At 42.0% G+C, this 17,079-nt stretch overlaps 1 protein-coding gene across 9 annotated transcripts in view; it reads left to right on the top strand.

Annotated features, from left to right (window-relative positions):
• LOC311621433 (NXPE family member 3-like) overlaps window positions 1–16,772 on the top strand; it is an 82,042-nt gene extending 65,270 nt beyond the window's left edge. For 7 of the 9 annotated variants that reach the window (XM_084881467.1, XM_084881466.1, XM_084881465.1 and 4 more), the window contains 3 exons: window positions 5,022–5,101; window positions 5,487–5,699; window positions 15,827–16,770. In XM_084881467.1, coding sequence (XP_084737593.1) covers window positions 5,022–5,101; window positions 5,487–5,699; window positions 15,827–16,359 — 826 coding nt within the window. In that variant the 3' untranslated portion in view covers window positions 16,360–16,770. Of the gene's footprint in view, window positions 1–5,021; window positions 5,102–5,486; window positions 5,700–15,826 lie in introns of all 9 variants that reach the window. The other 2 variants (XM_084881469.1, XM_084881461.1) reach the window with 2 other exon arrangements.
• The last annotated feature ends 307 nt before the right edge of the window (window positions 16,773–17,079 follow it).

The following is a 17,079-nucleotide window of genomic DNA, read 5'->3' as shown; positions in this document are numbered from 1 at the left end:
ATTTTTCCATTGATTTTTAGCGAGAGTGGAAGAGAGAGGGAAAGACAGAGAGAAACACATCCATTGGTTACCTCCTGCATAAGCCCTGACCAGGGACCCGAGCCAGGGAGGAGCCTGCAACCTATGCTCTATCCACTGAGCAACACTGGCCAGGGCCAGGGCAATGAGTTTTAATAAATGTGTACACCCACTAACTGTCACCACAATCAAGAAATAGAACATTTCCACCCTAAAGATGCCCTGTGTCCCTTTACAGTCAATTGTCCTCATCCACCTCCAGCCCCAGGCAACACTGATTTGCTTTCTTGAAAGTAGTTATTAGTTTTGCCTTTTCTAGAACTGCATAGAAATGGAATCATACAGTTTGTACTCTTGTATCTGCTTCTTTCACTCAGTAACATGTTTTTGCGATTCCTCCATGTTGCTGCATATCAGTAATTTTTTTCCTTTTTATTGACGAATGGTGTTCCATTGTACAGATATACTACAGTTTATTTACCCATTTACCTCTTGAACAGTTGGGTTGTTTCCAGTTTTAGCGATTATGAATCAAACTGCTGTTAATATTGGGGCGTAAGACTTTTGTAGACAAATATTTTTGTTTTTCTTTGACAACATCTGTGTGGAACTTTTTTACTACTAGACTTTATGAATTATAACTGCTTTAGATCTAAAGGAAATAGAGCAGACAGTACAGAAATTCCCCTATCCGTTTCCCCCCATAATTTCTCCTATAATTAACATCTAATATTAGTGTGGCATGTTTGTTGCAGTTCATGAACCAATATCGATACATTATTATTAAGTCTATAGTCTATTTAGGTTTCTTTAGTTTTGAACCAGTGATTTTCAAAGGTGAGCTGGAAGAATTTTTAAAACATATAATACCTGACTATTTAGTCAGGGGCACTGACCTTTTTTCCCTTAGACTGTCAAACAAACAAACAAACAAAAAATAACAGCCAACATAACAATAGCTGTCGAGTGTGAATGAATCAAAATTATATCTTTTTTTTTTTGTCAGATCAGCAAAAATATGGCTTTTTTTTTTTTTTTTTTGGTGTGTCACAGAATTGTAGTATTTAATGTGTGTCTTTCATGAGATAAAAGGAAGCTAAACATTGCTATTTTAATTGAATGTCCTTTTTTTGTTCCAGAATCCCATCCAGAATATTGCATTACATTTAGTCGTCAAGGCTCTTGGTTGTCACAGGTTCTTATACTTTCCTTATTTTTGATGACTTGGACAGTTTTGAGGAGTATTGGTTAATTGTATTGTAGTATCCCTCTCTATTGAAATTTTCCTGATGTCTTTCTTTTATATATATATATTTTTATTGATTTTATACAGAGAGGAAGAGAGAGGGATAGAGAGTTAGAAACATCGATGAGAGAGAATCATTGATCAGCTGCCTCTTGCACACCCCATACTGGGGATGTGCCCGCAACCAAGATACATGCCCTTGACCGGAATCGAACCCGGGACCTTTCAGTCCGCAGGCCGATGCTCTATCCACTGAGCCAAACCATCATGTCTTTCTTATGATGAAAGGTGGGTTATGGGTTTGAGGAAGAAGGTCACAGAGATCAGGTTACTTTTTCATCCCATTATATCACATGCACATGCTACCACTGTGATGTGGGATGTAATCTGGCTGGGGCAGTGTTTCTCTCCACAAAACTCCTCGCACACACCCCTCCTTCCTCACTGTGCCCTCTGGGCAGCTCTGGGTACAGCCCACACGTAAGTGGCGAGGGAGCATGATCTCCACGGCCTGAGTTTTCTGTAACAAAAGTTATTCTGCTCATGTTCCTTCCAGAAAGTAGTGCTAGGAAAGAGCGTTTCTTTCCCCTGGCATGCTTGTGCATCCTTCTTTAGCGGAGAAGAACTATACGATCCCATGTGGCTGTTCTTTCACCTGGCCTGTCAGTAAACGGGGAGCTCCTGGGTAGGTTGATGGCAGAAAGTCCAGGTTCCTGATAAGATTTTCTCTTTCCTCCATCACTTTTTTTTTCTTTTCTTTTTTTCTGATTCTTGGTTGTAACTGCTTCCCTCTAAAAGTGCTAATTGTGCCGAGACCGGTTTGGCTCAATGGATAGAGCGTCGACTTGGGGACTGAAGAGTCCCGGGTTCGATTCCGGTCAAGGGCATGTACCTTGGTTGCGGGCACATCCCCGGTAGGAGGTGTGCAAGAGGCAGCTGGTCGATGACTCTCTCTCATCGATGTTTCTAGCTCTCTATCTCTCTCCCTTCTTCTCTGTACAAAATCAATAAAATAAATTTAAAAGTGCTAATTGTGAGGAGAAACCAAGATGGCGGCATAGGGTAGACACCCGAATGCAGCCTACCACAACAAATTTGAATTTAGAAGTGAAAAACAGGGGAAACATCACCCTGAAGCACCGGACGGCTGGCTGAGAGGAGGCTCTACCATGTGGGAAGGAGAGAGAAGGCGCGCTGAACCTCAGGAACTGTGAAAGTGCGGAGAACTGTGCGCACAAAAAGGCGACAGCAGAGTTCGCTGCCGGCTTGCTTGTGGAGCGCGGAGAGGGCAGGCTGAGTTCGCTATCAGCTTACTCCCTGCGCGAGGAGAGGGCGGACAGCTAATGTGCGGCTGGCTTTCTTGTTCAGGAGGAAAACAGAACCACCCTATTGTGCTGATACATGGCCCCAGACAGGGAGAGGCCAGACTGTCAGGCAGTGGGCAGAGATCTCTCAGAGGTGTGTGAAGCCAGAGGCCATTACTGCGGGACTCAGAAACCAGACCCTCATAGGGAGGGGCTGAATAAAGCTTGTCTGCACCACTCGAGACTCTGCCCCATCCAAGCAGAGCACAGAAGCCCTTCCAGTGGCTAGCTTCCTCATTCGCTGCCAATAGGACTCTCCTAGGGAGGGGCAGACAGGAATCTAAAGCTTGTCTGCAACCAATTGTGTGGGATTCAACAAAGCTTGTCTGTGCCACCCCAAGACTCTGCTCCATTCAAGCGGAACACAGAAACCCTCCTAGCTGAGACACTTCTGATCCTCATAGCCAATTGGCTTGGAGATCTACGCTTCCCAGTGATACTAACAACAAGCAAGGCTTAACAACAAGACTGCACACACAGCCCACAAAGGGCTACACCAAGATTGTCCACCTCAGGTAACTGGGAGGCTGACTCGCTGAACCATATAGGACACCTTAGCACCCAAAGCCACCCTACCAACTCAGGGAAGCTGTGAAAATGCCGAGACAAGGAAATAGATCACAAACAAAAGAAATGGAGGAAAAGAAGAGACTGATATAGAGTTCAAAACCATGCTTATAAGGTTTTTCAAGAATTTCCTAGAAAAGGTCGATAAGACCTATGAGGATATGAAAAGGGATCAACAAGAAATAATAAGGGATCAACAAGAAATAAAGAATACATTGTCTGAAATAAAAAATATTCTACAGAGTCCGAAAAACAGAAAGGAAGATTGCAAGAATCAAGTCAAAGATTTGGAACATAAAGAGCCAGAAGACACTCCTCCGCAGAAGCAAGAAGACAAAAGAATCCAGAAAGTTGAAGATAATGTAAGAAACCTCTGGGACAACTTCAAGCGAAACAACATCAGAATTATGGGGGTCCCAGAAGATGAGAGAGAGCAAAATATTGAAAACATACTGAAAGAAATAGTGACAGAAAACTTCCCCCACCTGGTGAAAGAATTAGACTTACAAGTCCAGGAAGTGCACAGAACCCCAAACAAAAGGAATCCAAAGAGGACCACACCAAGACACATCATAATTAAAATTCCAAGAGCAAAAGACAAAGAGAGAATATTAAAAGCAGCAAGAGAAAAGCAGGTAGTTACCTATAAAGGAGCACCGATATGACTGTCAGCTGATTTCTCAACAGAAACCATGCAGGCCAGACAGAAATGGCAAGAAATATTCAAGGTGATGAATAGCAAGAACCTACAGCCAAAAATACTCTACTACCCAGCAAAGCTATCACTCAGAATCGAAGGCCAGATAAAGAGCTTCACTAATAAAAAAAAACTAAAGGAGTTCATCACCGCCAAACCAGAATTATATGAATTGCTGAAGGGGGTTCTTTCAGAAGAGAAAGTAAATAAAGATAAAAACTGTGAACAACAAATACGTAACTATCAACAAGTGAATCTAAAAACCAAGGGAATTATGCCAAAACCAGTTTGGCTCAGTGGATAGAGCATCGGCCTGCGAACTGAAAGGTCCTGGATTAGATTCCGGTCAAGGGCATGTACCTTGGTTGCAGGCACATCCCCAGTAGGGGGTGTGCAAGAGGCAGCTGATCAGTGATTCTCTCTCATCAATGTTTCTAACTCTCTATCCCCCTCTCTTCCTCTCTGTAAAAAATTCAATCAAATATATATTTTTTTAAATTAAAAATTAAAAATAAAATAAAAACCAAGGGAATTAAAAAAAATCTGATGAACAATATTAACTGGTGAATATAATAGAATCAGAGGTATGGAAGGGGAGTGAACTGACGATTCTCTGGGAAAAGGGGAGTGGGGCGATGCGGGAAGAGACTGAACATAAACTGTGCACCTATGGATGAGGACAATGGGGGGTGGGGAAAGGGCAGAGGGTGGGATGGGAACCTGGTGGAGGGGAGCAATGGAGGGGGGGAAAATGAGGAACATTTGTAAAAATATGAACAATAAAGATTTAACCGGTATTTAAAAAAAAATCAAGTGATGGTCAGAGACTGACCTATTGTTTAAAAAATACTAATAATAAATAAAATAAAATAAAATAAAATAAAAGGGCTTATTGTACTGTAACTGCCTCACACTCCTTTAGGACTTAGGCAGAGAAGACCTTACAAGTCCACCATCACATTCCTGTACTGCAGTGTTTCCCAAACTTCTCTCATGAGGAGAATCACCTGTGTTTTAACATCTCCTCCAGGTGATTCTCATCCTGAGAGAAGTTTGGGAAACACTGCTATACTGGCTTCCGGCTTTCGCCTGCTCAGCCACTCAGTGCTCACTCTCGGTGTTTCTCCAGGCAAGTGACAGACCAGGTGCTTCCTCAGGGCATTTCTCCCATCCAAGTCAGAAGGGCGGCCCCGGGAAACAGCAGCCTGGGTGAGTGGGGCTGGCACTTGCCGGGGACCGGGCGGGTGGGGGGTGGGGAATAGACTTAGGGTTTTTGTTTTTTGTTTTTTTCCTGGACTGAGATTGAGCCCCAGTTCTCCTGCCAGGGCAGTATGCATAATGGCTAGTAATCTGTGATGTAAAGTCAGACTTCTTGGGTAAAATGCTATCTCTGCCAGTCACTGTTCTTGACCACAAGTACATTGCTAACAATCCGGGGCTTTCGTGTCCCCACTTGTGACTGGAGATCAGCATCGTACTTCATGGGCTTTTGCAAAAAAGTAAATGAGGCAATCTATGTAAAGCACATAGGAGACAGCCCGGAATTTTATGATATGGAAATGTCAGCTGTGTTCTGGTTTCTCCTTTTCCGTAGCCCTGTCCTCCCGGCCCCCGTGCAGTCCTGGGCTCCCCGCCGCAAAGCCCTCTGGCTTCTACCACGGGCACGTGTGGCACTCGCTGTCCTGCTCCAGCCGCTCCTTCCCCACTGCTGACAGCGTCCTGGGCTGCCTGGCCGGTCGCGTCGTCCACATGATAGGGGACTCCACGCTGCGGCAGTGGTGGGAGTTCCTGCGTGACACCGTGCCCTGTGAGTGGCCCCGTGGGGAGCGGGTAGGACGCCTGGTAAAGCTGTGGTTCTCCCAGCACCTAACGCCCAAGTGACTTCTGTGGCATGCACGCTGTTTCCTCGGCCTCTCACAATCCCAACTCTCCCGCGTGCACCACTTCTCTGATTAGTCAAGATGAAGAATGGAGAACAGAAACTTGTCACAGGGTTTCTGAATAGCCTCCCATTTAGAAGAAAGGGGGGGAAAAGCAAACACAGCATCTATATCAGTTATTTTTTTAAAAAGTTATTTCCAAACAGCCAGTACCTCATACGGAGTTGCTACAATTCTCGAAGATATCTGAGGAGTGGGAAGGTAGAAGCGGAAAGCTAGCCTGAATGACAGCCGGGCTGGGCCCAGTATTCAGTGGCCATAGTCTCTGTGAACTCAATTGCAAAGTTAGCAACAGACTAGTTGAGGCTCCTGCTCACCATGTTTTTGAGGGAAGTCCCACCTAAAGCATATTATCTCTGATCTCAGGTAGTTCAGATACATTCCTGTCTTCCTAGAAGTTTAGAAATTTTTAGAAAGTTTAGAAATATGCCATATTGTCATCTTCAGTCACTGGCACTAATTTGAGGTTCTTTATTTTAAACATCGAGCTGTAATCGACAAATCCTAAGTAGAATATATCTGAAGTGTACAATTTAGAAGAAAAAGGTAAAGATAAAAATTATGAATAACAAATACATATCTATCAACAAGTGAATCTAAAACTCAAGTGAATAAAAAAAAAAAAACCTGATGAACGGAATAAACTGGTGAATATAATAGAATCAGGGGCATAGAAAAGGAGTGGCTGTCAGTTCTTGGGGGAAAGGGGTGTGGGGGATAAGGGAAGAGACTGGACAAAAACCACACACCTATGGATGAGGACAGTTGCAGGGGCGTAAGGATAGAGGGTGGGGTGAGAACCGGGTGGAGGGGAGCTATGGGGGGGGGCGGGGAAAGAGAAACAATTATAATAATCTGAACAATAAAGATTTATTAAATTTAAAAAATAATAAAAATAAAGTGTACAACTTAGTAAGTTATAACAAATACGTACACCTGGAAAACAACCTCCACAAAAAAGATGATTAACATATTCACTTGGCAGAAACCTTTTCTGGGGGCCCTTGCTAACCCCTCCCTCTCACCCTCCCTCCTCCCCAGGCAGCCACACATCTGCCTTCTGTCTTTCCAGCTTAGTTTGCGTTTGCTAGAACTTTATGTAAGTAGAGCCATACAATGTATACCCTTTTCTGTGTGTGGCTCCTTCCAAACAACATCATTCATTTTGAGATTCACCCACATTTCTGAGTGTGGCAACAGTTTGTTCCTTATTTATTGCTGAGAGGTAGTCTGTTATGTGGATATAGCGTTATTTGTTTATCCACTCATCTGTTAATGGGCGTTCGGGTTGTTTCCAATTTTTAGCTATTACAAGTAAAAGTGGCTATGAATATTTGAGCACAAGTCTTTTTTATTATTATTTCAGAGAAGGAGAGGGAGAAAGGTAGAAATACCAATGGTGAGAGAGAATCATTGATTGGATGCCTCCTACACGCCCCTACAGGGAATTGAGCCCGCAACCCAGGCATGTGCTCTTAATTGGAATCAAACCCCAGACCCTTCAGTCCAAAGGCCGAGGCTCTTTCCACGGAGCCAAACCAGCTAAGGCTGTGCACAAGTGTTTATATGGGGATATGCTTTCATTTTGCTTGAGTAAATAATACCTTAATGTGAAATGGTTAGATTAGATGGTAGGTAAATACATATGATTAACTTTTTAAGAAGCTGCCAAACTGTTCTCCAAGCTAACTACATCAGTTTATATTCCCACCATCACTGGATAGGACTTCCAATTCCTATCTATTCTCACCAACACTTGGGAATGTCAATCTTTTACACTTTAGCTTTACCAATAGTATTAGTGTTCCTAATGGCCCATTTAGCATTTTGTACAATGGCTGCTTTTAAAATCCTTACCAGATCATTCCAACATCTGAGCAATCTTGGGGTTGTTGCATGATTGTCTTTTCTCATTCAACTTGTGATTGCCATGGTTCTTGGGATGATATGTGCTTTTCTGTTGTTTCCTGGACAGTTTGGGTATTCTGGTGTGAGACTGTGGCTCTTAGTTTACCTCCGTTCTTTTTAACAAGCGTTCGCACTACTTGGGTGTAGCGGCAGGCCCAGGGGGAGTGTATGTCTAGCTCTCTTTGGGGCTCTGTTGCTACCACCCCAGTGAAAATGGAGAAGCAACTCCATGGCCTTGCTGCCACTGGGTGAGGGCGTCATTCAGCTCCACACCGGGACAGGCGGGACAGTGCCCACGAGCACTCTACACTCCACCTTTTCTGCCAGATGCCGAAGGGAACTCAGATCCCTCTTGGGGTCAATTTTATTTCAATCAATGTATACGTTACTTTGAATTCTTTATATCAAAGGCCCAATTAGATATTTTATAAATGGAAATATTCTTTTAAAACCCTCCATAGACGAAATAAACAGTGGAACAGACACCACATTAGAACAAATTAGTAAGCTAAAAAATTATTCCAGACTTCACGTCCTCTGCCTCATCACTACAGTATTCTTTAGCATGTTCTTTCACCTGTTATTGTTAACCATTCTTTATAGTCACTTTTCCTATTCAAACGAATGTATGATTTTTTTTTCCTCCTGGTTGGACCCTAACTAATACACCAGGAATTCCTAATGAATCCATTTTTATATTCCTCTTGTTTTGCCATAATAATAATTTTTTTTAAAGCCCTAGAATTTCAGTGGCTTGACACAATGCATGTTTATCCTGAACTCACCTAAAGTCCTTTGTTCGAGGGCAGGCTTCCACACCACTATCCGCAAAGCTGGGGCTCTGGAACCCAGGTTCTTTTCACCCTGTGTCTCCACTGTCCCCAGGGCGTCCCAGAAGGCACTGCTGGATCCTCTGCTACCCAGCCGGTGGTGAGGAGAGAGAGAAAGAGAGGAAGAGGGGATGGGAGAGGAGAAGGGAGAATGGAGGATTGTATAGGGTGTTTTGTGTCCAGGCAGGGAAGTGGGATCTGCTGCTCTAGCTAGCCTCCCCTTCCACCTTTCCAATGTATTTATTTTAGCCACATCAGTGAGCTGTGTTGATGTTTTTATAATTATGTAAGTATTTTTCTCTTCATAGTCAAACTAATATTATGATTTCGTTTCTTGTGTGGTGCTTTGTTTTTCTGTCTCTTTCTCTCCTTTCTTGCCTTCCTTGTTTTTCATCAATACATATTTATTGAACACCTATGATACCCAGGCACTGTTCTAGGTTCTAGCAACGTAACAGTAAACAAGAACAAAAATATCAAGATTCCTGTTTCGTCGTCCATACACTGGTGGAAAGACTCAGACACTGTGACACAGTAAATATACATACATTTCCAGGTATTAAAAGGCTCTGTGAGGAAAAGTAAGGTGAAGGTTAAAGATGGTGAAGAGGAGGAGGTTAAGATGGTAAAGATTAAATAAATGGTCAGGGAAGATCCTTTTGAGGCAGTTTCATTTGAACTGAGCCCAGAATGATAAGAAGGAGCCAGCTATGTGCTGATCTTGATGATACAACCCTCTGCCTCTTTTGCAACTATACCTGTGTCCCTGAACACACCCCTGCTGTGTCCCCTCATGCTGTTCTCATTGGTAAATGCATGACCACAAACGTCTAGGAGGTACTAATGCTGCACAATAATCAAAATGTGGTTCTCAAAATGTGGTCCCAGGCTGGCTGCATTGGCAGCACCTGGGAGCTGGTGAGACATGCAGGCTCTGGCCCCATCCCAGATCCGAATCAGAAATTCTGGGGAGGAGCTCCGTCTGTTTCAACAAGCCTCCGGTGATGCTGCTGGGCTCTGATGTCTGAGAGCCTCTGCCCTGGGACCTCTGCACCTCTCTCCTCAGTGACCACTTCAGTGTCTTCATCTCACACTCAGCTGCTGACCTTGTATATTTTCTTGAACAAAACAAAGCAATCAGAAGTGACAATCCAGACTCCCACCACATTGCCTCTCCTACCAGCATCTGTACTAGTGTCCTCTGTTTTCCTACATGTTTTTGAAAATGAATTCCCCATGCTCCTATCCTTCTACTTCGGTTCTACATCTATTCAAGGACATCTTGCCTATTCAAGGACATCTCTCTATCCATTTCCCTCCTTCCTCCTACATCATCTTCTCCACCAGCATTATTTCCATCACATTCCCATCAGCACATACCTGCTACTTTTTACTTTAATATTCTTTTATAGAGAGAGAGAGTTAGAAACATCGATCAGCTGCCTCATGCACATCTCCTACTGGGGATGTGCCTGCAACCAAGATACATGCCCTGGACTGGAATCGAACCTGGAACCCTTCAGTCTGCAAGCCAACGCTCTATCCACTGAGCCAAACAGGTTAGGGCTACTTTAATGTTCTTAAGTGTTTGAGACAATTACAGACATCGTGACATTCTACCATCAAATATTTCCGTATCTTTTAAAAACAGAATATTTTTAAACATTACCCAAATAAGATGATCACAATTAAAAAATGAATAACACTTTCTGAAATCTAATATCCAGTTCATAATCAAATTTCCTCCATTGTCCTTCAAATTCTATACAATTGTTTTTTCAAAGCCAAAATCCATTCCGGGATGTGGTTGCTTTGTCCCTTAATTTCTTTACATCTAGGCCAGTCCTTCTTTTCTTCACCTTCCTTTATGGAAAAGTCAGGCCAGCTCTCCTGTCAAATGTTCCATCTTCTGGATATTTCTGATTGCTTCATTATGGTGACATTTAGTTTGTCCTCTATTTCTTGCATTTCCTATAAACTAGAATTGAAAGTTCAAGGCTGGATAGATTGAACACATAAATGATGTAAATTCTGTTTGCAGCATATCAGGGATGCACAGTACCTGATTGTTTATCATTAGTGATGATAAGAATGACTACTGGATAAGGAGATTCAAGCTGATCCCTCCACAGTGCAGTGTATTTTCCCCTTGGGACCAGAAAGGAATCTAGTGGTGGTATTTTGGCATTGTGTGAATTCCAGAAGTTCCCATTAATCATTCTTATTATGATTTTACCACAATAAACAATTATTGCCTTTATCAATCATTATATGTATTACCAAAGGGTGGTTTTCTAACTCTTATTGTTCTTTTTACTCATATTGGCTGGTCTTTTATTTTTAAAAAAATGCTTTCTCTCATTAACTGGAGCTAATAGGTTAGTTTGAAAGATAGCTTCTCCCGAAAAGACAAGAAAAACGTTAAACTATCTTTAATTACCAACTTACAAGGAAGAAAGCTGATTTAAAATGGTGACAAATGACTATTTTTCAAGTATCGTTATAGATACATGGATTTTTATAGATTTGGTTTATAATCAGCTAATATTTTACTATAAAACCATTCTTTTCTCTAAATACTTTCTTTCATCATTTTCTCTAATATTCAAATTTTCACAATCTCTACCAAGGTGGCTCCTATGTCCTTTTTGATATACCTCCAACATTGGAGAGTTTCCTTGATTTCTGGCATGAGGTATTCCAAGTTCTCTATGTATTATTCTGCTTAGACTTGGAATTTGTTGATTCTTTAAGGATTCATGGTAAATGAAAAATTAATATCTGGGCACTGTAAGTATTCATTATTATTGGGGTAACATTGTTTCTAGGCCATTTAATATTCAGAAGAAGATATAGATATATGGTTGATATATGATCAATAGCTGCCCTAAAAATCATGAATTCATATTGATATTTCAAATTTATTATTTTTAAAAAATATATTTGTATTGATTTTAGAAAGGAAAGAAGAGGGAGAGAGAGAGAGAGATAGGAACATCAATGATGAGAGAGATAATTGATTAGCTGCCCCCTACATATTCCCTACTAGGAATCGAGCCTGCAACTTGGGCATGTGCCCTGACTAGAATAGAACCATGACCTCCTTGTTCATAGGTTCAACCACTGACCCACAATAGCCAGGCTATTAGCCAATTATTAGCCTTTGGTTTTTATAGTTTTCTCAACTTAGACACTTCTAAACAATATATATAAATTTTGCCTGATTTTCAAGTTCATATAAAAGAAAACATATGCTGTAAATCCTGTTATGACTGGCTTCACTTGCTTAATGTTATGTATTTAAGATTCATCCACATACTTCCATGTAATTACAGTTCACTCATTTTCACTGTTATATGGTATTTCATTGTATGATTACATCATATACACTGCACTTTTACATTCTATTGTTGATGGGACTATCATGAAAAATGCTGCTATAAATATTTTTTGTGCAATTACCTACAGTCTACAGGAGCATGTGTTTCTGTGGGATGTCACCTAGCAGTGGTTTTGCTAATCAGAGAGTAGGTGTGTTTTGAGACTTTTTGGATTCTGCCAATTTCTTAAAAGTGGTTTTACTGGTTTACTCTTTCACAGGCGGTTCTTGTTGTTCCACATACTTGACAGCATTTGATATGATCAATTTTTAGCATTTGGAAAAATTATGGATGTGTAGCAATGGCTCATGTGGTTTTCATTGAGTTTCTCTGATTAGGGATGAGAGAACACCTTTTTTATTTTTTAAGTTTTGTGCATTTGGATACATGATTGACTTGGCACCGTGATGGAGAAGTTCATCCTTTCCCCACAGCTGTGTGGTGCATCTTCATCATAAATTGGGGTCCATATGTCCCGGTGGGGATCTCAATTCTGTTTAAGGAATCCATTTGTCTGTACCAGTATTGGTACACCCAGTCTTCATTACTATAGTGCGGTAATAATTTTGGATTTCTGGTGGACAAAACCTACATTTTTGTTATTTTTTAAAGAGTCTTTTTTTTTTTTAAATACATTTTTATTGATTTTTCACAGAGAGGAAGAGAGAGGGATAGAGAGTTAGAAACATCCATGCGAGAGAATCATCGATCAGCTGCCTCTTGCACACCCCCTACTGGGGATGTACCCGCAACAAAGGTACATGCCCTTGACCGGAATCGAACCTGAGACCTTTCAGTCCGCAGGCCGACAGCTCTATCCACTGAGCCAAACCGGTCCTGGCTATTTTTTAGAGTCTTGATTTTTTTCCCCCCTTTTGTGCTCCCCTATGGATCTTTTAATTAACTTATGGAATTAAACAAAATTCTTTTGGGGTTTTCAATTTGATTATATTGAATCTTAACCACTGAGCCAAACCAGCTAGGGCTCTAAGTCAGTTTTTAGAGCTTCAATCAAAAGCACAAAGTATTCAATTCACTAAAGTATAACCCATTCACTAAAGTTTTCCTCCTTGATTGCCAAAGGACTTTGATCCATGTTCACACGAACTCTTTTTTTCTAAAAAGGAGAAAATAAAAGTTTAATAATTGTGCAAGGGGAATTCACATAGACGTAATAAATTCATGACATGACAATCTCCAAAGACAGCACACCACCAACTCTTGAGAATGGCAAAACCAGAGCTTCATATCTCTGCTATCTTTACTCACAAATAATAGTCAAGTATCAGTCCTAATCTATCTCTTTAATCTCCTATGCTTTCCTTCTTCTCTCATGATAATTTTTAAAACTTTTTTCATTATTTTTTCAGCTGTTTTCATCAGGGTATGATGGGTACATAATGCAGCATTAGCAAATGGTAACACATAGCATAGCACATTCTGTACCTTTCCCCCCACTTACTATATTTGGGATATATCTCTTTATCAGCACATTCTGTTTTATTGCTGTATAAGACTCAGTGTATGAAAGTTCCTTATATTCTAGACACCTGGTCCTTTTCAAATTTTTGCTGTTATAAACAATGCCACTAAGAATAAACTCATCATATGGTGTTATTTGTCCAAGTAGTTTTATAGGTTAGACTCCAAGTAATTGTATGTATCAAATAGTAAATACAAAGTAAATTATTTGATATTGTCAAAAGTCCCCATCTTATTTGCCCAAAAAGAATAAAAAAAATTAGCCCTAACTGGTTTGGCTCAGTAGATAGAGTGTCAGTCTGCGGACTCAAGGGTCCCCGGTTTGATTCCAGTTAGGGGCATGTGCCTTGGTTGTGGGCACATCCCCAATGGGGAGTGTGAAGGAGGCAGCTGATCAATGTCTCTTTCTCATAAATGTTTCTAACTCTCTGTCTATCTCCCTTCCTTTCTATAAAAGATCAATAAAATATATATTTTTAAAGAAGAATGAACAAATTAACCTGTTGCCTCATAGCTTCAACAGCCTATGTTGTTTGGTTTGGATTTTTGTCTTAATTGAATAGATGAGAAATATAACCCATTCAAGTAGAAGCATTTTATTACATTGACTTTCCTATCACTACTTGTAATTGGTTTCTTCTTATGACAATTGGTTTCCTCTTATTTTCCTTGTATTTCATTCTCAATCTCCTCCTCCTCTACCTATTATCTAAATAATAATTTTTGTAGTTATTCTTGGACCCTCTTCTTTTCTCCCTTGTCATAATCTTCTTAAATTATCTTGCCCGTTCCTGTGGCTCCAATGCCATATGTAATTATAATGAATTTCAAATTTACTTTTCTGGTCTATACCTCTCTTCTGAACTCCAAATACCAATTTGATATCTCCATGTTGATGCTCTCAACCATCCCAAAATTCAATATAGCACTAACTTTTGGGTCACCGTTCTCCTTCCCCAATCACTAAAATATAATTCAGACATCCTAAAGCATAGTCAGTATCATCATCTCCCAATTGCTAAAACCAGAAATTAGTATCCAATTAATTTTCTAATCCTATCTACATAAAAATATACATGTTTCCATTATTCAGGATGAGTAAGTTCTGGAGAGCTAATGCACAATACCCTCTTGCCTCTACCTTTACCTCTCTCCGTCATGGCCTGTTATAAAGTGAACTTCCCATTTCACTTCTTAGTACCCCTGCCTCCATCCCAGGTTTTCACAAAGGAGCGAGCATGAGCTTTTTAAAATGTAAGTTGCATCATGTTACTCACCTTCAATGGACTCTGATTTTCCTTGGCACAAAAATAAAAATCATTGACATGATGGTAAGGGACTACATGACAAGACTGCACCTATTGTATAATCTCTAACCTCACCTCCCGCCATACATTCTGCTCCAGAGGCACCATCCTCCTTAAGTTCCTCAAAATCTCCATCCTCCCTTCTACACAGGAAATCAATCAATATCTCTCTCGATCTCTCTCTGTGTGTCCCCCAAGAGACAGTAGCTCCATGAGGGCAAGGACAAGGTCTCTTTTTCACATTGTATACAGAAGTACCCAGAACCGTGCCAATTTGTACTTGTAAAGACTCATGTCGCCAAGAGTTATTAAGAGCCTGAGCTAAACGTTGGATGTAAGAATTAGACATAGGAAACCTTAAAAATGAATAATGAATAGGATTTGATGAGTTATTTGACTTCAGATTAAGACACAGAGGTATCAGATATGACTAACGGCCTCCCCATGGAAAACTAAGAAAAATAAATAAATAAAACATTAGAAAGTCATCAACAGGTGTGAGGCAGCAGTGGCAGATTCACTTGCCAAGGCAATGTACAAAGTTCAGGGCCAGGGCGGATCATTAGAGAGAGAGGATCATTAGAGAGAGAACATTGACTGGGAAGTTGGAAGTATGGAATAGAAGCTGGCAGGCCATCAGCTCTCAGTCAAACACTGAAGAGGTAGGAATGAATGAATTCCCTAAGGTGTAGATAGTAAAGAAAAGTGGGTGATAATGACAGAATTTTAGGGAATGCCTCGGTTACACAGTGCAGGGAAAATAGGAAGCAAACAGCTGAGCAAAGAACGGCCAGAAGGGTGGGGGGAAAGGGCTAATGTAGTGTTAGAGAAGGCAAGCAAAGGTGTTTTTGAAGAAGTCACCCAGTGGAGGGAAGTCAAAAATACCTTAGAGAAATAAAAGCACGCTGCATAGGTGGTTGGATGGGCAGTAATGAGACCGTGGGAAACTCGGGGGCAGGGGTGCATTCGGTTTTAGAGACAGAATGCTTATGTCCTGGGAAATGGGGATTCATATTTTCGTTTGTACAAGAGGATGGTACACAATCCTATATTAAACCCTTAAACGTCCTCTCTTGTCCTCTTACAGCCCTGAAGCCGGTGGACCTCCACGCCACGTACCAGACGGGGCCCCTGATGGCCGTGGAGACCACGCGGAACATCGTGCTGCACTGGCGGGCCCACGGCTGGCCCCTGCGCTCCCTCCGCACGCCCGTGGCCTCTCTGCACTCCGTGGTCCAGGAGCTGGGGGGCCTGGCCGGGGGCCCCCACACCGTGGTGGTGCTGGGGCTGGGCGCGCACTTCACCACCTTCCCTCCGTCCATCTTTGTGCAGCGACTGGCAGGGATCCGGGCGGCCGTGGCTGCGCTGCTGGCCCGCGAGCCCCACACGCTCGTGGTCATCAAACTGGCCAACACGGGCTACAAGTCCGTGTATGGCAGTGACTGGTTCACCCTGCAGGTGAACCGGCTCCTGCGAGCCGCCTTCGCCGACCTCCGGGTGGCCTTTGTGGATGCCTGGGAAATGACCTCCAGCCTGGCCCTGCCGGACAGCATCCACCCCGTGAGGCTCATAGTCCAAAACGAGGTGCACTTCCTCCTCTCCTTCATCTGTCCCACCTGAGCGCCTCCCTGGATCCTGGGCGGCTGTGGATGAAAGCCATAGGGATGGTGAAGAGGGTCAGAGCGACAATGGGAGTCCGAACTCACAATGATCCGGAGAAGAGTGGCTACCCCGATGTCTGTTTGCTGTTAGCCCTACGAGACAATCCTTGTGTACATTAATGAAAGATTTTACATAAATGAAATATTTTACATACCTTCTTTTAAGTTCGCTTTGGGGGAAATTTTTACTGGTGTGATTGAAGATTACCCAATTGTAAGTAATAATGCAGAAAATCTCTCATGCACTTACTCAGTTTCTCCCAATGCTAACATCTTACAAAACTATACACCGAATGGCCAGATTATTATGATCTCTGAACGCATAATAATAATCTGGCCACTCAGTATATTTTAGAGGCCTGGTGCATGAATTCGTGCATGGGTGGGGTCCAGCCAGCCTGGCCAGGGGGTGGGGATATGGGCAAGTTGGCCGGCCTGCCTGCTGGTCGAACTCCTGGTTGAGGGGACAATTTGAATATTAGCCTTTTATTCTATAGAATATACACTGAGTGGCCAGATTACTATGCATTCAGAGATCATAATAATCTGGCCACTCGGTGTATAGTGCTGGACGATATCCTGCCCATTGTTACAATCCACCGATCTTACAGACGTGTCCCTAGTTTTACGGTACTCATTTGCATGTTTTTAGTTTTATGAAAGTTTGTCATTTGTGTGG

This window comes from Pipistrellus hanaki (assembly GCF_964339955.1).
Source record: "Pipistrellus hanaki genome assembly, chromosome: 4".
Lineage (NCBI taxonomy): Eukaryota > Metazoa > Chordata > Mammalia > Chiroptera > Vespertilionidae > Pipistrellus > Pipistrellus hanaki.
Note: the sequence above shows the minus strand (reverse complement) of the source record. Positions and strands in the feature narration are given on the sequence as shown.